At 44.8% G+C, this 21,683-nt stretch overlaps 1 protein-coding gene across 13 annotated transcripts in view; it reads left to right on the top strand.

Annotated features, from left to right (window-relative positions):
* Wdfy3 (WD repeat and FYVE domain containing 3) overlaps nucleotides 1–21,683 on the top strand; it is a 253,981-nt gene that overhangs the window by 87,939 nt on the left and 144,359 nt on the right. For all 13 annotated transcript variants that reach the window (XM_076546791.1, XM_076546794.1, XM_076546795.1 and 10 more), the window contains 2 exons: nucleotides 3,693–3,905; nucleotides 14,512–14,635. In XM_076546791.1, the coding sequence (XP_076402906.1) occupies nucleotides 3,726–3,905; nucleotides 14,512–14,635 (304 nt within the window). In that variant the 5' untranslated portion in view covers nucleotides 3,693–3,725. The remainder of the gene's footprint in view (nucleotides 1–3,692; nucleotides 3,906–14,511; nucleotides 14,636–21,683) is intronic.

Raw genomic sequence — 21,683 nt, 5'->3', positions numbered from 1 at the left:
ACTGCACAAGTATATTAAAGGGCAGATTATTCACTTGGTCCTTGTGCTCCTGTGATGAATGATGAAAATCCTTTTAAAGGATTTTGTAAGGGAAGTGTAAAGTGGTTTTCAGGCATTAACATAAAAGGTTAGATTAAGGAATGCTGTCTGGATTAAGGAACATTATCCCACTGATATTTAAATACCCTCCTGTTGGCAGTACAAACACTTTTTCTTGTGGGAAAAAAATTATGATTTCTGTTAGAAAGCCTATTAAACACAATCTTCATAATAAAAAACTCTGTTAATATTCCTCCCCAAATATAATTCCATAGTTTATCCTCCCACTGTGCATCCTGCATATTTCTCTAATCTCTTGCTTTGTAATTCTGTTCTTTAGTTGGGCTTGGTTGCACAGGCCTATGGCCTCAGCTCTTAGGCGGCTCAGGCCGGAGGCTTGTCATGAATTTAGTGTGAGGCAAGCCTGAGGTCATACAGTAGCAAGACTCTGTATCCAAAAGCTAAACCAAACATGTACACGGATACAGCCTTGCACACTGTCAGTAGTCACGAACACTGATACAGCCTTGCACACCGTCGGTAGACATGCACACTGATACAGCCTTGCACACAATTGGTAGGCATGTATGCTGATACAGCCTTGTACACTATCTGTAAGCATGTGCGCTGATACAGCCTTGCACACTGTTGGTATTCATGTACGCGGATGCAGTCTTGCACACTGTCGGTAGACATGTACGCTGATACAGCCTTGCACACTGTTGGTACACACTTACACTGATACAGCCATTACAGAAAACAGTGTAGAGGCTCCTTGAAACCACCAGAATTAAAACTGTGCAATGATCCAGCAATTCTCTTCTAGATATTGACATGAAATTGATTTCAGGGGCCTGGAGAGATGGCTCAGAGGTTAAGAGCACTGGTTGCTCTTCCAAAGGTCCTGAGTTCAATTCCCAGCAACCACATGGTGGCTCACAACCATCTGTAATGAGATCTGGTGCCCTCTTCTGGCATGCAGGCATACATGGAGGCAGAACACTGTACATAATAAATTTAAAAAAAAAAATCTTAAAAAGGAAAGAAAAGAAATTGATCTCAGATACCTCCATTCCCATGCTTGCCTTAGAGTTGTTTACAATGGCCAAGATGTAGAAACAACCTACATGCTTCTTGATGTGGTTTGAATGAGAATGGCCCCCATAGGCTCATATATATGGATATTTGATTCTTAGTTGGTGGATGCTTAGGAAGTATAAAGAAGTGTGACCTTGTTGGAGGCAGTGTATCATTGGGAGTGGGTCTTGAGGTTTGAAAAGCCCATCCCGGGCCCAGTCATTCTCTGTCTCTCTCTGTCTCTCTGTCTCTCTCTCTCCATCTTGTGGATAAGACACAAGCTCTTAGCGGCTGGTCCAGTGCTATCCCTGCCTGTTGTTTCGCTCCCTGTTATGGTGATTGTGGACTAACACTTTCTTACGTGAAACTGCACGCAAGCCCCCAGTTAAATGCTTTCTTTGATAAGTTGCCTCAGTCATGTTGTCCCTTCAAAGCCATAGAACAGTAGCTAAGACAATATATAAATGGATTAAAAAATGGTAAGAGTATATATACCCAGTGGAATAGTATTCTGCCTTAGAGAACACAAACACCCTTTTATTTGCAAACAGTATGGATGAGCCTCGAGTACATTATGTTGCGTGTGAATTGAGGTGTCTTGGCAAGTACAGACACTGCATGTTGCCACTTACATGACAGAGCAGCACAGTAGGGTGGTGGTTGTCACACCAGAGCTGGTGGGAAATGGAGGAGCTGTTGGTCAAGGGTGCAAAGTTCTGGACATCTAATACGCAGCATTGGGACTATGGTGGCAACGTGGAATTGTATAATCAACGTGTACTGAAAGGGTAGATGTACAAAAGCCTCACTTTTTGGTTTTTTACAAGATTTTTATCTTGTGAATGTGAGTGTACTCCTATGTGATTTTATGTGCACCACATGTGTGCAGGTGCCTACAGAGGCTGGAAGAGGGCATCCGAACCCCTGGAACTGGAGTTGGAAGCAGTTATGAACCTCCTGCCCCATGTGCATGCTTACTGACCACTTCCAATCTTACGTTTCACTTAGAGATTTTTCAGGACTGTAAAATACCAGCACAGTAGTAGGCCTCTTGAATATATTTGCTGAAATCCTTTTATTAACATTTGGCAGACTTAAGTTGTGTTTTCCAAAAATGAATATATTGGACAGCCTTGAACTGGGCTCATTTTTGTTTGTTACTGTGCGGTTAAATGTTTTCGGCCCTTTGCCTGTATGTCCACGCACTCTTTGCTGCAGTGGGGCTCTTGAGGATATATGATCACAGTAGCCACTCCACACACCCAGCACCGCCAGACGCAGAGTTTGAGGCCGCCTGGCTGCCCCTCATCTGGGGGGCACCCCTCACTTGGGAGGCGCCCCTCGTCTGGGAGTCACCCCTCGTCTGGGAGGTTCCCCTCGCCTGGGAGGCACCCCTCGTCTGGGAGGCACCCCTCATCTGGGAGGCGCCCCTCAGGCCTTCTTGCCTTAGGGGAAGTAGAATGTTCAGGTGTAAGCTTGCACAGAATCCTCCAGGGCGAAATGCTTCAGATCCTTGTTCTCAAAGTTTCAAAATGTCAGTGAGATGTAGCAGGTGAGATCCTGCTTTCACGCGGCCTTTCACTTCTTGAGGTAATACACTAGTTCATGTAACCACATAGCAAAAATAAAAGCAGGCGATGGCTACTTTTTTACAGACTGAAAACAAACTGCTTTTCATCCAGATTGTCCTTATCCATAATGTTCTCCCAGCCTTCCTGGTGCCTTTGTTAGATTTCCTGTTTTTGTGTCTGAGATTGGCTAGTTCCCGGCACAGTCTGAGTAACCGAACGGCTGTTGGTGCTGTCTGAACCTGGCATTGATTCCCATTGCTTAGTTCACTGACTGCGGGTCCAGTGAGGGATGCACTTTACATAACTGCACAGTATGCACTCAGACTTCCTCACCTAAAATAGGCGACATCGGCCAGTAGCCATCCTTAGCACATCCAGCCCACTGGTTTCTTTGCGGCTTCTTTTAAAAAATGTCCGTCACTGTGATGAATTAACAAGACTTGACAGATGTTTCCAACCACAGTTTAAGAAAGTGGTCTTTAGTTCTATGATCAATCTTATTATATTTATAACACATAAGGGATAGCATTCCATTTATGTATTTTTCAGACTAACAAATTGTTCATCACATCTCAAAATTCTTCATATCAAAGCATTTTAAAATTAAAACTAGTAAAGTTTTGGACTATGCTTCTTTTTGGCTTTTTTTTTTTTTGATGTTTTGAGGTTAGGGCTCACTTTCTGACTTTATTCCTTTTACATATGCTTGACTGTTAAGCCTCGTAGTGGTGAGGTTTGTGATCCCTTCCTATGATTTGAACCTGATGTTAAATGAATGGCAAGCATTGCCTACTTACCCCATTACGTCCTGTATAAATTGGGAACCAGTAGGAGGTTGAGGTTGAATGGTCCGTGGGGCTGTTCTGGGAAGTTTATCAGCTGCAGCTCTGCATTTTCAGCCTCAGATGTTGGACCATCCTAGGACTGTTCAAGTTCTCCGAGGCTTGCTTGACGGAGCCAAGGCGGGGACGTGCTGACTGTTCCTGTCTTGACATTTCCCTACAGAATCGGCAGCAGTGTGCTTCACCACCAGCCAAGATGAACATGGTGAAGAGGATCATGGGGCGGCCTCGGCAGGAGGAGTGCAGTCCGCAGGACAACGCCTTGGGCCTCATGCACCTCCGCCGGCTCTTCACCGAGCTCTGCCATCCTCCGAGGCACATGACCCAGAAAGAGCAGGAAGAGAAGCTGTACATGATGCTGCCGGTATTTAACAGGGTGAGTCCACCTGGCTGAACAGCCCTTCCAGGACTGTTGGCCACCACGGAAACCTCAGTCAGGGTGGTGGGAAGTCACCGGGAGATGACAGCATGGGCCTTGCTTTGTGTTTTAATTTGCTATAAGCCAGATGAGCACACAGCTGTAGTTACCGCCCCTGGGAGACTGAGCAGATTGCAGGTTGGAGGCTAGCCTGGGCTAGCGTGATACCCACATCTCCATTTCTACAGCGAGAGGGGTGAAAGCTGGCAGAGTGCACTGTGCCAGCTTGGCCTCTTCAGCCTGGCGTGGGAATGGAAAGCGCTCGCTTGGTTTTAGAAGAGGGGAGACTGTCACTTGTCACCCTGTTATTCTGCCATGAGATCGCCACACCCTTTGTATGCTCAAGTCCTCACACGTGGGCACGGTAGTGCAGCCTTTAACCCCGGCATCCAGGGGGCAGAGGCAGGCGGATCTCTGTGGATTCCAGGCCAGCCTGGTCTGCAGAGTGAGTTCCAGTCAGGCCGCCAGGGCTACATCATGAGACCGTCTCAGAGAAAAAAGGCATCACAGTTAGCGCTGGCCAGCTGGCTTTCTGACCTGTAAGCAGATAGTTACTGGCTACGGTGACTGTAAGGAGACTGTGACCGCCACTGAATCTGCTGCCGTCCACCAAATGTGACCGACTGCCACTGAAGACGCTCTTAACTCAGCTTTCGCTCCTCCTTCCCCAATGTTTCTTTCTAATCGACTTCCCACTAAGCAATGTGGGAATTTGCTTCCAGCCACCACATAGGCAATCCCCCTGCCTCACACACTCCACTCTCCCCATCTCCATGTAGTCGTTCTGTTCTCAGTGCCTGGCCGCTGACTAAGGGTCCGTGTAATGCAAAGGTGCATCTTGGGGTCTGTCACCTTTTGCTCCTGATACCATAATCTGCTTAGTTTCTGACTCCTCCTCCGTCCTCACCCCACCCCCTTCTCACTCCTTTCTCCCCCTTGTCTGTCTCTCCCTGTTTCTGGATTTCTCCCTTTTCTCTCCCTCTGCTCTCCCCATTCCTTCTTCCTCCTGACTCCATCTCTCTGTGCCCCCATCCCTCTAACACACGCCCCCCATCTCTCCTCCCCCCTCCCTCACTCCGGCTCCTCTTGATCTCTTTCTCTCCCATCCCTCCCTCCCTGCCGAGGTTCTGACTCACTAATCTTTCCTTGTCTCCGTATCATTCTGTCTGTGGCTTATCTTCTGGAAATTGTCCGGGCTCTTCTTTTCTCCTAATTGTCTGTGCTGATATTTAAGGATGAGATATTGAAAATAACCCTGGAAATTACGGGTGTGGAAAAGTGGGGCTTTTCTGTGGTAAGATGATGTGGCAGCATTACCTAGCTTGCGTAGTTGAGATCCTGCCCAGGTGTAGTATCCACAGGGCTTATTTCCTGAACCTTCTGCTCTCTCAGGAGGATGGGGTCTTGATAAGCTTGACAGCGAGCGTTTTCTTAAAGCCACGTTGTGGAATGAGGCTGACAATTGATATTCAGTCCGTAGACTTCCACCTGATCTGTCGGTTTTCCCACACCACTGTCTGGTCCTCGGTCTGCGCTGGAGTCAGAACTTTAGTTGTTTACATCATCTGCATCATTTTCTGGGCTGTAAAATAAAAATAATTTTTTTTAACCTATAGTTACTTTTCTTATTACTGTGATAACATTCCAGATCAAGGTAACTCAGGGAAAACTTAAGGTTCATTTTGGGTCACAGTTTGAAGTCACAGGCTGTCATGGTGAGGAAGGCATGATGTCAGGAAATCCATCTGCAGTCAGGAGGCAGAGGGTGATGAATGCTCAATGCACAGGTCGCTTTCTCATGTGCCACTCCGTTAAAGTGAGTCTTCTTACCTCAGTTAATATAAACTAGATGTCCAGAGGTCAACCTAACCAGACAGCCCTCACAGATGTGCCCAGAGGCTAAACTAACCAGACAGCCCTCACAGGTGTGCCCAGAGGTCATCCTAACCAGACAGCCCTCACAGATGTGCCCAGAGGCCAACCTAACCAGACTGCTTTCACAGGTGTGCCCAGAGGCCAACCTAACCAGACAGTCCTCACGGGTGTGCCCAGAGGTCAGCCTAACCAGACAGCCCTCACGGGTGTGCCCAGAGGCCAAACTAACCAGACAGCCCTCATAGGTGTGCCCAGGGGCTAAACCAGCCAGACAGCCCCCACAGATGTGCCCAGAGGCTAAACCAGCCAGACAGTCCTCACAGGTGTGCCCAGAGGCTAAACCAGCCAGACAGTCCTCACAGGTCAACCTATGGGCTGTTACTTTTTCAGAATAATAGTGTGGAGAAGGAGAAGTAGTAACGATTGATCAGCGTTGAGAGCGTGGGGAAGGTGGGAGGTGACGACACAGAACTTGTCCAGATCGCTGTGGTGATATATTTTGTTCCCTAGTAAAATTTACCTGAAGATCAGAGAGAAAAGAAACAAGCCACCTCTTACCTTTAGGACTCCTCCAGCTGAAAGGGACGCTTCTGCTGAAAAGCCTTTGTTCCTGTCTCCTCACGCCTTATATACCTTCTCCACCCAGCCATCACTTCCTGGGATTAAATGTGTGTGTGCTTCCCAGTACTGGGATTAAAGGTGTGCACCACCACTGCCTGTCATCTATGTTAAATCTAGTGGTTTGTTCTGTCCTCTGATTTTCAGGTGAATTTTATTAGGGTACACAATATATCACCACAGATTGCCCTGCTGTGGGAAGTAGGAGCTGCCTTGTGTCTGAGGATTTGCTGGATGGTCAAGAATAGCTGGAGTGGAAGGTGCATGAGAAGGGTTAGCGCACACGCCGTCTATTGGGTTGTGCTCGATAGAATATGGAGTATGAAAATGTCAATGCATTCAGAAAATAAACATTCACGTTTTTTGCTTTCTGCCAAGAATAATGCTAGAGGAGATGATAGAATAAGCCCACGAGGGAAGGGGGGGAAATGTTTAAAACGGGAGCTGAGGTTGGCTGTGAGCAGGACACCGGGTCAAGCCCTGCTCCCACAGGTCATTGATTTTATTGGAACCGGTTGTAGAAGGCTCTTGCTGTTTTTCTGCTTTTTTAAAAAAAAATTCATGATAAGCTATTGGCTACCGATTAGTTTAAGGTAATTTCCTTTCCCTCAGTATGAACAGAGGATAATCTTTCCAAGACAGATTATCCTCTGTTCATACTGGTTGGTTTAATTTTCTCATGCCTGTGTTATTGTAAAGAAGTACCAACTAGCTATTAAATTTTCTTCACATTGGAAGTTTTTAATTGGCTGATTAGAACTGCTGGTATATGCAGTCCCATAACCTCCTTATAATGAATTATTTGACCATCGGAAGTTTAGTACTCTCTGTCTCTGTCTCCCCCCCCCCCCCGCCCCGTGTGTGTGTGTGTGTGTGTGTGTGTGTGTGTGTGTGTGTGTGTGTTGGTAGAACTTCAATCCGGTGTGGGCTCCACCACTGAGCTATATCCCCACCCTTGGTTCAGGACCCACCACCCACCCCGTGTTTTGAGTCTTTCTCTATCCCACCTGCCTGCACCCAAATAACCACCCAGGGACTTCTTGTTAATTGTGAAAGCTCTGCCAATAGCTTAGGCTTCTTTCTAACCAGCTCTAATAACTTAAACCATCTCTATTACTTTCCTTGCTACCAAGTGACTCATGGCTTTTCACCTCATCTCCTACATGCCATGCTTCCTCCATGTCGGGGCGGCGACTCTTCTTCCCAGCGTTCTCTCTGCCTGGAAATCTTGCCTAGCTATCGGCCTTTCAGATCTTTATCAAACCAGTCAGAGTGACATCTCTTTACACAGTGTAAAGGAATATTCCACAACAACCCCGCGTGTGTGTGACTGTAGTTGTGGAGTTCTCCAGTGTGGACTCCACTGAGCTCCATACCGACCCCTGTTTAGTGAACTGATTGTGTGTGCTGTTGGCTTGTTTTGAGTGTGTGTTGTGGGCAGGCTTCTTACAGGCTTCTTACCTTCCTGGGAAATTCCCAAGTAATGGAAAGAGTGGGTGTTATTTCTATACTGTTGTGACCAGTTAAAATATATGCAAATTATACTCACCGTGTGAACACTAACAAGCAAAAGTTATCATTTCCATTAGAACCACAAATTGATAATTGTTTAATAACGTTTGGCCACATGCGTGAACATTCTCCGCTAACGAGAAATACTTTTGGAGAATGAACGGCTTAGTATGGCATTATGGCCAACCAGTTCCCACAATGTCTGCTGAAAATGAGTTGATTTTTGTGACTTTGCTTAATCTGTACTGCATGCCGAGTAAAGCTTCTCCAGTTTGCTTGGAAGTGTTATTCCAGTGTGAGTGTTGACTTCTGGAGACATGGGTTGGTATTGACCTGTGCCGAGTACATTCTCCTGGGCCTGGCTTCATGCACAGTCTTGAGATGCCACCCATGGGTTTTATCATAGTCCTGCAGGGCGGCTGCTGTTACCCATCTCAGACTGCAAGATCATGGGGAGCCTGAGAAGAGAGGAATAAACTTACTCAGCATTCCAAAAAAATAATCTTTATGTCCAAGAACAAGATCTCACAGAGGAAACACTGGGGATTAAACTTTGTGAAATGAATAGATTTTCATTTCATGTGTGAAATTTCATAAAATGCCATTATTAATTATTATACTATATCTTACTTTTATTTTGAAATTAATATTTATGAACTTGATCCTTAAGAATTTCTCTTACTTTTGAAATTATTTCCAATTCATATTTGAGAAGTGTCCAAGTTGAAGACAGTGTCCAAATCCCTCAAGTGACCTTTGTTTTTAAAATTATTGGCTTTAGACAGGGGCACACATGTTAAGAACCAGGTACAAGAAAGATCAAATCAAACAGAGTCTGTTTTGTTGCATTTTATATCCATAGCAACTCATTTAAGGACTAATAGTGGAGAGTATTATAACAATTTTAGATGGTGACATATTTAAGAATCAAAAGATCCTGGTGGAAGATTTTGTAAACATCCTAACTTCTTTTATTAGTCATATCTATTTTTATTTAATATAATATTTAATAACAAATACAGACTGGGCTCCTACTTAATGCACATCATTAAATAGCACCATTAATTTCTTTTCTCTGAATATGCCAAAAATATTTAGTTCAAGTGCTAGGGAATTTTTCAATATTTATTAGGTAGATATTAAAAATTAGCATTAAGGGAGCTAAGAGAGTAGCATCTCCCTCACATGTGTGAGACCCTGGGTTTGATTCACAACACTGCTAAAATTAGAAGATGATTAACCCATAAAAATAACCTTTTTAATAACAAGTCAAGCTCTGTTCCTCCCCTCTAAGGTGTACAGTATGCAGAGTTGCGGGAGTAGGCTCTTACAAAGTTTAATTGAGAAAATTATACTGAATGCTTCTCGGAATCAGACTGGCCTCATTTCAGTCTTGTGCTCTTATCTAGTGGCAAAGATTAACTTCACTGACCCTAGTTCCCTTAACTGTAAGAAGAGGATGCTAACAGCATCTCTTCTGTAAGAGTTTAATGAGATATTAGTGATGCTAGAAGCACTGCAAGTCCTTGTTGTTTCTAAGTATTGTTATTATTGGCTGTGTTACAAGTGCTTTTGTTCCTCAGATCTATCGTACAACCATCCTTTTTTTTTTTTTTTTTTTTTGATTTTTCGAGACAGGGTTTCTCTGTGTAGCTTTGCGCCTTTCCTGGAACTCCCTTGGTAGCCCAGGCTGGCCTCGAACTCACAAAGATCCGCCTGCCTCTGCCTCCCGAGTGCTGGGATTAAAGGCGTGCGCCACCACCGCCCGGCCCATCCTTTTTTGAGTTGAATGTGCTAAGTGTGTCTCCCTTGATGGGTGGGAAATTGTAGGCAGACTTTTCTATCCCACCAGCTGTTCCCCAAATAACCACACAGAGACTTGTTATTAGTTATAAATGCTTGGCCGATAGCTTAGGCTTGTCTCCAGCCAGCTCTTGCAACCTAAATTAACCCGTTTCTATTAATGTATGTGCTGCCCCGAGGCTCGTTTACCTCATCTATGAACTTCCCATGTTGCTTCTTCATCTGGCTTGCAACTCTTGTGACTCCCTGACTCTCTGCCTTTCTCCCCAGCATTCTCTCTGACCAGAAGATCTTGTCTAGTCATCAGCCAATTAGCTTTTTATTAACAATGAGAACCCAATATCCTCATATTGTACAGAAGGATTATTCCAAAGGAGGGAATCACATGGAGGAAGAGAGGGAGGGAGGGGTGAGGGGATACGGGGGAGAGACAGAAACAGAGGCAGGCAGATAGACAGACAGACAGACAGACAGAGAGACAGAGAGAGACAGGGAGAGAGAGAACCCAAATCTCCTGCCTTGAAGTTCCATGCTCTCCCCCAAAGACATTTACATGGTGGAGCTTTGGTTGAAGGTGGCGAAGCATACCTCGTGTTTATAGATGAAGTTATTGCTGTCAGTTACAAAGAACATGCTTCCTTCTGTGGTCCCCTAACTTTTCAGACGGAGGTTTTACTTGCTGTGGTCCAGGCTGCCTGGCCTCTTCACCCTGTACCACCGTGATGGCATTTGCCCTTTGAGGTTTTTGTGAAGCTCTGCTCTCTCTGCAGCATCATACAGTGCCATCCTTAGGGTCTGTAACATCCTCAGACAGGCCCGTAGAGATCCTTCCTCCAAACTGGACCTTCCTTTTCACTCTTCAGAGCACGTGGTTATCTTCCTTTTAAAGATTGTATTTATTCATTTAAAACAGGATCTCACTAAGTAGCTCTGACTGTCCTGGAGCTCACTGTGTAGACCAAAATGACCTCGGACTCAGGGAGATCCACTTACCTCTGTCTCCCAAGCATTGAGGTTAAAGGTGTATGCTGCCATGCCTGGCTCTACTTTTAACTATGTGTATATATGCATGAACAGAGGAGGGCATCAGATCCTCTGGTGCTGGAGCTATGGTGTTGATGAGCTTCCTAACATGGGTGCTAGGATTGGAACTTGGGTCCTCTATAAGTACAGCAAGTGCTCTTAATTGGTAGACCCATCTCTCTAGCCCCTTGAATTAATTTTCATTTCAATATTTTTATTTTTAATTATTTTTGGTGCTGGAGATAGAACTCAGGGATTCATACATTCTAAGTGCATGCCCTGTCACTGAGCTGAACCCTTAATTTTAATATTTTGGATTTTGGAACAGGATCTCTCTGGAGTTGTGAGCCTCTGAGGCCATAGGATTATAGGCATAAATTATAAAACTATAGATTGTAGAATTATAGTCTGTGCTGTGCGTGTGTGTGTATGGTATTAGGGAGTGAACTGGGTCATTAGAATTTTTAAGTTAATTTGCTTAACATTTGTCATCTAGATTAAAATATGAGCTTTGTCAACATTAGAATTTAGTCTTCATTTACCCATGAGTTCGCAACTCTGAGACCTCTGCTTGTCACGTAGTAGGAAGTCAGGAAGTCTTTGTGAATGAATAAATGGGGGAAGAATCAGCAGTGTGGTTTCATTAGGCTAAGTATCACTTACATAGAAGAAGCCATGCTTGTTCATTTCAGAGAAGCACCCAGAGCACAATTCTCTTTATCTTGAGAGGATCTCGTGATAGAAGTAAAGCAGTCAAATTCAAGTTTGTATAAGTTGGATGTGTTTTCCTTGCCTGGTCTGAGGACCGCCTGAGTCACCCATTCTCATACTATCAAAGAAACAGCTGTTTATTTTATAAACTTTCTTCAGCTCTCACTGAATTATAAATTATAAAACAATTCTTACAAGCAGAGTATAGTATACGTCAATGTAATCTGTGTCTCAGGAAAATTTATCAACACCTTCATTTTAAAATTACATATTTATCCCTGAGTAGAGGTAAACAAGTGCTACTGCATCATTAGTCGGTGTCTGAATTTTTATCTTTTTTAAAAATTTGTTGAGGAATATTGGGTCGTGCTGGTGATACAGCCCAGCTGCTAAGAGTTACTGCCAGGCCTGCTTGAAGCCCTGGATTCAGACCCAAATGTCACACACACACACACACACACACACACACACACACACACACACACACAAATACCAGAGCTATGGATCTTATTTAACAGGTGAAAGATTTAATTGAAAGTCATTTTTATCAAAGAGTCATAGCGGCGGGGTGGGGGGTGGGGTGGGGTAGGGGGGGAACAGGACTGGAGAGGTGGCTCAGTGGTTAAGAGCACAGGCCGCTCTTGCAGAGAACCCAGGTTCAGTTCGCAGCCCTACAAGGTGGCAAACAACAGACCATAACTCCGCTCCAGGGCATCTGGTGCAGTCTGCTGGCCTCACAGGCCCCAGGCAAACATACGTGGACACAATGCATGTATAGAAATACAGGCAAAACACTCATGAATAAATTAATTTTTTAAGTTTAAGAAACTGCAGGAAAGAATTGGGGAATTCTTTAAAAACAGTTTGTTCTTTGAAAGCGTAAAGATTCCTCCTGTGAAGTTGATGGAACAGATTATTCCTTGACCAGAGCAACCTTTGCAAAATGGTTTTTACTAGTTTCAACTTAATTTGAAACAGTATATTGTAGAGTTTACTACATATTTTACTAGGCTCTGTGGAATAAAGTCTTTTATTATTGTACTGAGATGTTCAAATGCATACAGCATACATGTATGACAGGTGCTGAGTAGTCCACATGAATACATGTATGACAGATGCTTAAAAAGTCTACATGCATACAACATACATGTATGATAGATACTGAGAAGTCTGCATGCATGCGGCATACATGTATGACAGATACTGAGAAGTCCACATGTGTGCAGCATATGTGTATGACAGATACTGAGAAGTCCACATGCATACAGCATACATGTATGTCAGATACTGGGAAGTCCACATGCGTACAGCATACATGTATGACAGATAATGAGAAGTCTACATGCATGCAGCATATGTGTATGACAGATACTGAGAAGTCCACATGCACACAGCATACATGTATGGCAGATGCAGAGAAGTCTACTTTGTACATGTCTGACAGATACGAAGAAGTCCACATGCGTACAGCATACATGCATGACGAATGTGTCTTAGGGAGACTGGATGGCCGACTAGGAGTGTTATTGACTAGGTTTTTCTCTTTCAAGTAATCGGTCCAAACTTTGTGGTCAAAATATGGGAAAACACGGAGTTCTTTGGGGAGTTTGAGTTTGTAGTTCTGTTGTGTTGCTCTGGTTTTTATTTGCTGGTTATTGGTGAAATTATTAAGGCCACTCCATGTAGTTAAAAGGGAGGTTTATTTTGTGGGGTAACTTACAAGTGAAGGGATAGGTAACAAGGTCTTGGAAAGGTGTAGCGCAGTCCGGTGGTGTTCTCTGGAGAACTCTGCTCGGTCTACCTCCAGCATCCAGGGTCCAGGAACCAAGAGAGCTGGCCCATCCGGAACTCGGGTCTTCAGGGCCCTCTCTCGGCCCCGCCTTGTAGGCTGATAGTTACCGAAGCCTCAGTGGGGGTTGGAACTTCCAGATCAAAGCTGGAATGGCTACCCACTACAGCTGGTTGCTTTTTGTTTGGCTTTTGTTGTGAGACGGTGTCTTACTGTATGGCTCCTGAGCTGTTGTCCAGTTGTGTGTACCCGTTCTTCCGTTAGCCTTCCTGTTCCTTCACTAGTCTCCAGGTAGTGTGTGCTTACAGGACCAGTGTGCACATAAACAACCAGCCTTACTAGGGAGCGTCCCTGCAAATGCCTAGTGTGATGTTAGCTTGGGAAAGAATGTGAAAGTGGGCAAACTGTGTTTGCTCTATTTATAGCAGCCATTTGAGTAGTAATAATATGAATATTGTATTATAAATGGGAAGTGTTATGATAGCTCAAAAGACAGAATTCCCTTTCAGCTGCAGAGAACATTCTAAAAAAATTAAATCTGTCTATGTAGCTACTAAAATACTCTTTCTTCTCTTACGATGGTCCATCCTGTTTCATCCCTCCTCTGCTGAGCCCACACCAGTTTATAAGAATTATTTATTACAAAGTTCATTTGTCCTAACTTTTTTTTTTTTTTTTTTGGTTTTTTTTTTTTCGAGACAGGGTTTCTCTGTGTAGCTTTGCGCCTTTCCTGGAGCTCACTTGGTAGCCCAGGCTGGCCTCGAACTCACAGAGATCCGCCTGGCTCTGCCTCCCGAGTGCTGGGATTAAAGGCGTGCGCCACCACGCCCGGCTTGTCCTAACTTTTTACGAAAGCCAGTTTGTCTATGAGCCTTCTATTCACGCCTTTGTCTCCGTCATTTTCATGGCAGCCGAATTTAGAAATGATTGTGGTTAGAATTTAGAAACTTCTGAAATATCACATAAAGGGAATGAATCCTCTGCTCAGCATAGGTCACTGTCTGCGTCTTCCCATAGGGCGTCTGACTCCATCAAAGGACCTTCCCCTTTCATGGCTTTTCTCTAAGTTTTCAGGTTAGATTCCCTCACAGAATGGTTACGTTTTCTGCTGGTTCTTTTTTTGCTAGGGACACTTTTCAGCTTTACCTAGTTAATTGTATCCTCAGCGCATTCGTATGTATAAGGACACGTGGCCAGATGTGCTCTTTCAGTAAACGCTTCTCTCCTTTACAGGTGTTTGGAAACGCTCCACCAAATACAATGACAGAAAAATTTTCTGACCTTCTGCAGTTTACAACACAAGTCTCGAGACTCATGGTGACCGAGATCCGGAGGAGAGCATCAAACAAATCCACAGGTATTGACAGAAGCCAGCCCGGGGCAGGCCTAGGCAGGGGACCGCAGTTCTCTAAACCTGCTCCTGGATGTCAGAGGAGGCAGCCCTGCCGCGGGCCTGTGGATCTCAGCTGCGGCCCCTCACACGGCAGTCGCGGCCACTGCAGTCGCGGCCACTGCAGTCGCGGCCACTGCAGTCGCGGCCACCGCAGTCACAGCCCCACACACAGGGATCTTAGTTGCAGCAGCCCCCTCCCACTGCAGTCACAGTCCTCTGCTGCTTGGAGCATGGACTATCTGGAGCAGTTCCGCCTGAAGTGGCCCCCGCAGGGCTGCTGGCCCCTCCACCCTGGCATCACTGCCAGCCTCAACGCAAATCCTTGAACCACAGGGTGATGCACAGAGCCGGTCTGTAATCTGGCCACATGTATGCTCCTCTTCATTCTTGGTTCCCGTTCTCAGTTTTGATCAGAAAGAGCTATTGCAGGCCGCAGAGCTGACTCTGCTTCTGTTTCTGCACTTGGTATGTTTCTCCCGGAGGACAGTCCTCACCTCAGTTTGTCTAAATCTCCGCCTGGATTAAGTCTCACTACCTTGGTGAAAAAATTGTTCATAATTTCTGTAATCAAAACATTTTTTATTCTTCCAAACTACTTTTTTGTTTCTCATCCTCATGAGTGGTGCGTGCGTGCGTGCGTGCGTGCGTGCGTGCATATGTTATATGAGCAACTGAAGGGCTGTGCTGGTTAGTTGTTTTAATTTGACAAAGCTACTGTCATTTGAGAAGAAGAGCCTCAGTTGAGAATTGCCCTCACTAAAGTGACCTGTGGGGCATTTTCTTGATTAATGATTGATGTGGGAAGGCTCAACCCACGGGTCGCATTACCACCCCTGGACCCATGGTCTTGGATAGTATAAGAAAGCAGGCGGAGCAGACCAGTCAAGAGCATTCCTCCATGGCTTCTGCTTCAGTTCCCTGCCTTGAGTTCCTGCCCTGACTTCCCGCAGTGGTGGACTGTTACCTGGAAGTGTAGGATAAAATAAACCCTTTCCTCTACAAGTTGCGTTTGGTCATGGTGTTTCATCCTGCAATAGAAACCCTAAGTCAGGGGTCTTTGTAATTTTGGGTAGTTGTTAGGCCAGCGAGGTGGTCCTGCAGGAGCCCAGGGTGAGGAGGCAGGGTCATCTGGGACAATCTTGTAGCGTGAATTGCATCAACCCTCCTAGTTTTGAGTGGAACTTGGTACCGTGAGTTCAGAGGAAGGTTGTCTTGTTGAGTCATTTTCGTGGTGCTTTGTCTTTTAATCAAAGGAGGATTTCCCAGAGAATTATTCAGACTTTGCTTAGAAGACATGATCTCAGACTTGGCATTTTGGAAGCCAGCATCAGGGAAAGGAGGAAGGTTGGGGACCTTCATTACATACGCTGCTTCTTCATTCCTGTGTGCTGGTGGGTTTTCTCACGGCTTTCTCACCGTGCACTCAAAAGGGAGAGAGAAAGCTAGCCAGCCCTCAGGACTTCTCTACTGTGTGTCCTCACCCCGTTGTGAGGGACTACCCTCAGGACCCGATTCAACCCTGGTTCCTTCCCAGGTGCCCCATCTGTGTGCAGCCTCGCAGTGAGCCTGCAGCTCAGACCACAACAGTGGCATTTCAGCAAATAGAGTTAAGTACACGATCTGAGATGTCTGTCTTAACCCTAGCCCATTGTGCAGTCTTCGGAATAATTAGAATGTCTTTAATTGAGGATTAAATCCATGCATGTGAAACGGGACAATAAGTAAATTGATGTGTGCATTTAAAACAGAGGTGACTTTGATTATGTTTGTACCTGAAAAATGTCTAATGAAAGGTCAGTTAACGTTTTGGCCTCATTCCCTCTCCTGTGCCCAGGGTGGGATCGACCCCTCTTTTAGTGCACACTCCTGATCCAGTTAATTTTGTGGAAGTGAAGATTTGTTATGTGAGGTTTGTGTGGCTTTAGACAGATGGCAGGAAGGGGAATTTCTGTACACGTTTGCCCCGTCATTGCATTTTCTTTCTTGAGTGACACCTGAGATTAGAACATGATCTCAAGACTTGACCTCACTGGCCTCACTTTCATCGCTGTTGCTGTCCTTTGAACACTAGAACCGTCTGTGGAAGGACGTTCTGCTATATTTCAGATTTCTTTCCCAAACTCCCTTGAAGCTTTTATACCCATAAGACAGATCTTTTTCGTGAGATGACGGATGTCTTAAAAAGAGTGTGTCTCACTCTTAATTACAGTAGCAGTTACACAAATATTTTACGTCTTAATTTTGAAGTATTCATAGCATCATGGGACATTGCAAGAATAATCCAGAGCATCTCCAGATGCCCTTCATGTGTCTCCCCCATTGCTGGCATCTTCTTATTAAGGGATTTTTTGGTACATAGTGATGCTATTTTGTAAGTCCATATAAGTTTGAGATTTAACATTCTCAAGCTTATCTGGAGTTTCTAAGATTTCACATTCGTGTGTTGCCTCGCTTGTGCATGGTAATCTCTTCAGTTTGTTGCAGATGACTGTGCTGTGTATGAGAGGCCGCAGCTGGACCCCATAGAGTAGTTGTGAGTGCACCATGCCAGCGATAGAGAGGCTGGTGATGGCCGCAGTCCCCCAGTGGCAGCTTAGTGACTGCGGTGAAACCCTCATTAGACAACCCAGCCTTTCTTTCCAAACAGAAAAACAGTGTGCTGTGCTGTTCCCCAAGGATTTCAGAGCCACAACACCTTCAGGTAATTCTGTCCCCAAGGTGTGCACATGTGGTAGATATTTTAAAAAAAAAAAAAAAAAAAAAAAAAGCAAGCACAGAGGCTGTGAGTTCTAATACTGTTTCCCAGCTAACTTTACAGGTGGCTTGTTTTTGAGGGCCAGGGCTACGCAGGGCTCTGTTTCTTCATTAATAGAATGAATGTAATGCTGTGACTAACACGATTCCTGCTGCCATCCTGAAGCAGAGCTGGGCATGGCGCATGCTTTCAGTGGGCTTCACCTTTGTCATTAACACGTTGCATGTCCAGTTGCTCTAAATGTTGTCTTCTGGAACCCACTTGTAGTTTTTCTGTGTGACAGGAACTTACATCTGTCTTAAGGCTGTGTCCATCCTCTGCCTGTTTGATCTGAATCAAGTTCTACTACCTCCATGCTTCTTTTTCCTTCAGGTGTTTATCTTGCTCTGCAGTGGAAAAGTTGAGACTTCCATCACAACTAACATGTGTCTTCATTCACTCTAGAACCCTTCAGTCACTATTCAAACTTACATTTGTTAAACGTTCCTGAAATTAAAAGGTCCTGACACATGTTTGTGACTAGAAGTAAGGGGTTTGGTTTTTCACTGAGCAACATCCTCAGCCTAGACAAAAAGTCTTAAAGATGCCGCAAATGAAGTATATCTCTCCACGAGCTACTTCCTCACTTAAATACAAAGTGGAGGGTCTCTTTGCTTGATTGTCAATGACTGTATTGAAATTGGAAGGTGAAAGTCAATGATTCTTCTGCATTTATTTGTGGCATGAGGATGTAATTCATTGTTGTTGTTTAAGATTTATTATTTTTAATTATGTGTGTGGGTGTGGGGGAGTATGTACATGTGAGTACGGATGCCTTGAGAGACCAGAAGAAGCACCTAAATAAACCCCTGCAACTGGAGTCGCAGGTAGTTGTGAGCCATTTGAACTGGGTGTTGTGACCTGAACCCAGGTCCTACAAGAGCACTGTACACAATTAACTGCCAAGCTCTCTCTCTCTCTCCAGCCCTGATGATCCATTTAGCAGCAAAGTTTGGGACTTCCCCATATCAGCCAGCCACAAATGTGTCTAGACCTTTTAATCTGATTAAGTATATAGTTCAAAGCCAGGCACCAGTTGGCCCATACTGTCCATACTTTTCTGTCTCAGAAAGTGAGCATTAAACAAAGGTGCTCGAAGGACCCAGGGAAGGGTTCTACTGACTTCTCTCTTTTCGGTTTATTTTCACTTTTTACTTATTTGGCATACTGACCCACAGAGCATGGAATCTTGTTTACTAGGACAATGCCTGTCCCTTTGACCCTCACCCTTGTAAATGATGAAGACTGTCTTCATGTCCACTGTCAGACAGAATATATAAGAAACACACCATTGCCGGGCATGGCAGAGAGGTCGAAGCAGAAGGATAAGGTGAGGCAGGCTAGTCTGGGCTGCCTGAGAACCTGTCTCAAAGACAAAACAAAGATGGCCAACAAGAGAGCTTGATTGGTAAGAGCCTGATGACGTAAGTTCAGTGTGTGGAACCTCTGGTGGAGGAGAAAACCAGCTCCGCAATGTTACCCTCCAGCTTCTTGTTCATGCTGTGTAAGCCTGTGCACACTTGCACCCACACACATCATAATCATAACGATGGCAATAATAATAAAGACAAAACAAACTGCACACCCCTTTCAAGTACAAATGCTTATCATTGTACAGATAAATAGAAACCAAAAGTATTCATAGTTTAAAATCAAAAGTACATTTTTGATGTTTTGGTTTAGCACCCTGTATTAATATCTGACAATCTTGAATAGTAGCAAAAAAAATATTTTTACCATTTTCTTTTAAAGCTAATACTGTTCATCCCAAATATATTCAAAGTCTGTGCATATCTATTGATTTTGGTCCTCTCTGCCAGGAAAATGATGATGCTTTGAGTTTTAAAGTTGATTGAGTTCTTTAAAAATGTTTTCCTTTCTCCTCTGTGAGTAATATAGGAGACATTAAGCAAATCTTTTCATAAGCAGTGTTGTTACTAGGTAGTCTGTCATTATATTAGGTAACCAGACATGATCAGTATGAAAAGTAAAAGTCGTGTCCTAAAGATGTTGCATTAGGAAACTGGAGATGCACGGTTTAACATAAAGGCTGCCCAGTTATGAATGAGACATTTGGCCTGCTTTGGTCAAGAGTTTCAGCTCCCCGGAGGCGTGTCTGCCTTGTATCTGTTTAATTCCTCTCAGGGGAAGAGGAGTATAATTCTCCTCCCTGGGAGTCGGCTTCTCTGCAGCCTTGCAGGAAACTTTCAGTTCAAGTTATAACTGTGTTCTTGGACTGCGGTTGCTAAAGTAGATTGATGAGTGGTATTTTTCCTTTTTCGTTTGTTCCCCTTGTGTGTAAGAAGATTGTCACACACTTGCAAGTACACACATCCTGCTCACGTTACTCCCCTTTCCTAAACGTTACAGAATCCCTGCTGCCCAAGGTAAGCTGCATCTCGGTGACACTGTGTGCCATCTTGCTGTGCCCTGGTCTGGCTGCCCCTTGGGCGGGTACTTACTGAGTGCACACTTGCTGTCACACCCTGCCTGGTCAGTGACCAGGAGGACAAGGGCACAGGCTTCGCAGGGAATCTGTCCCTGTGATGCTTGTTCTCTGGAGAGGGCCAGAGTCTGTCAGTTAGTAAGTCAGGCACACAGTCCCAGGCCTCCTGTGGCATCTCAGCTAGCAGGTTTCTCTCGGCTGCTCGGGTTTTGCTGGTTGTGCACACGCGTGTGGGGACAAGAGGCCAACCTAGGCTTGTTCTTCGGGTATCGCTCACTTTTGTTTTGTTTTTTTTTTTTTTGGACAAGGACTCTCAGTCTCTCATTGTCCTGGATCTCACCCACAGGCTAGACTGGCTAGTGACCCCCAAGAACCTGCCTGTCTCCACTTTCCCAGTGCTGAGATCGCAAGCCCAGCTTTTGTCCTTTTTAATTCTTTGACAGTCTTACTTGTACGTAATGAATTTTAGTCTTCTCCCTCCCCACCCTCCCCTCTCCTCTCACGGAACCCCTCCTTCCCTCTCTCCTCTCACTGAACCCCTCCTTTCCAGCCACCCCTCCCCTGCTTTCTTGCCTCTTGTGTCTGGCCTGCTGAGTTTAACTAGGATTGCTGGCTTGAGCGCAGGGAGGAGGTGGTTTTCTAGCCAATAGGCAGGTTGGCAGTGTGTTTGCTGGAGAAGAAAGTGAGAAGGCCCACAGGTACCTGCCGCTGTCTTAGTTAGGTTCATGAGCTCAGCTTCGTGTGCAGAGGACAGCTTCACACACACTCTGATTGTTTTTTCACATGGATTCTGGAGGTCACGCTCAGGACCTTATGCTTGCGTGAGTGACTGACCAGCTGAACTCTCCAGCTCGCTCTCGCTCTCTCTCTCTCTCTCTCTCTCTCTCTCTCTCTCTCTCTCTCTCTCTCTCTCTCTCTCTCTCTCTCTCTATTTCTCCTTATTTCTCACAGACTAGACAGCTTGGATTTAAATATGAGCTCACTGTTGGCAAGTTACTTATCTTCTCCATATTTTAAATTTTTACCAGAGGGGCTTATTAATAGGAAATAACTCATCCAGTTCTATGAAAACCGAATAAACTAAAACATGAGTACTGAAAACACTGCTGATACAGTTCAGACTCGGTAAAAAACAAATGATTGAATGTTTCCCATTAAAATATTTCTTCAAGTGCAAGTGTATTAAGGTGAAATGTGTCCAGCACAGCATCGTCTATAAAGTTGGCCCTGAGTTATCTAAGCAAACACATTGGGCCGCATTACACCGCAGAATAACAGCACACCTCAGAGCGGCCACGACCTCGTCTGCTTCCTGCTTCCTCATGAAGTGCTGGGTGCGCTCGCTCTTCTGTCTTGCCCAGCTCAGCAGGAGCCACTGGGAACTTCTGACAGTTTCTATTCATACAAGATCTTAAAACTGGCAAACTGCTGATAAAATTAAGTGGATGTCTAGAGATTTCTCCACTTTCATTTCTCTCTTAACATTATTTAAAATTTATTCAGTTATTGTGATGTATTATGCATGTGCCCATAGTACCCGGGTAGACATTAGGGGACAGCTCATGGGGGTTATTTATCTCCTTCCACCACGTGGGTCCTGCTGATTGAATCTGGGTCATCATGTTTATCAACAGACACGTTCACGTGCTGAGCCTCTTGGTTGTACCATTTTCACTTGGCTAAAGTCATAATCAACTAAATTGACTTTCAGATGTTCTTCTAACTCTACCCTTCTGTGAATGATGCTCATACGCCTTACTGTTTCTCTGTCC

This window comes from Peromyscus maniculatus, chromosome 10, assembly GCF_049852395.1.
Source record: "Peromyscus maniculatus bairdii isolate BWxNUB_F1_BW_parent chromosome 10, HU_Pman_BW_mat_3.1, whole genome shotgun sequence".
In the NCBI taxonomy this organism is placed as follows: domain Eukaryota; kingdom Metazoa; phylum Chordata; class Mammalia; order Rodentia; family Cricetidae; genus Peromyscus; species Peromyscus maniculatus.
This window is presented reverse-complemented; position numbering and strand designations above follow the sequence as displayed.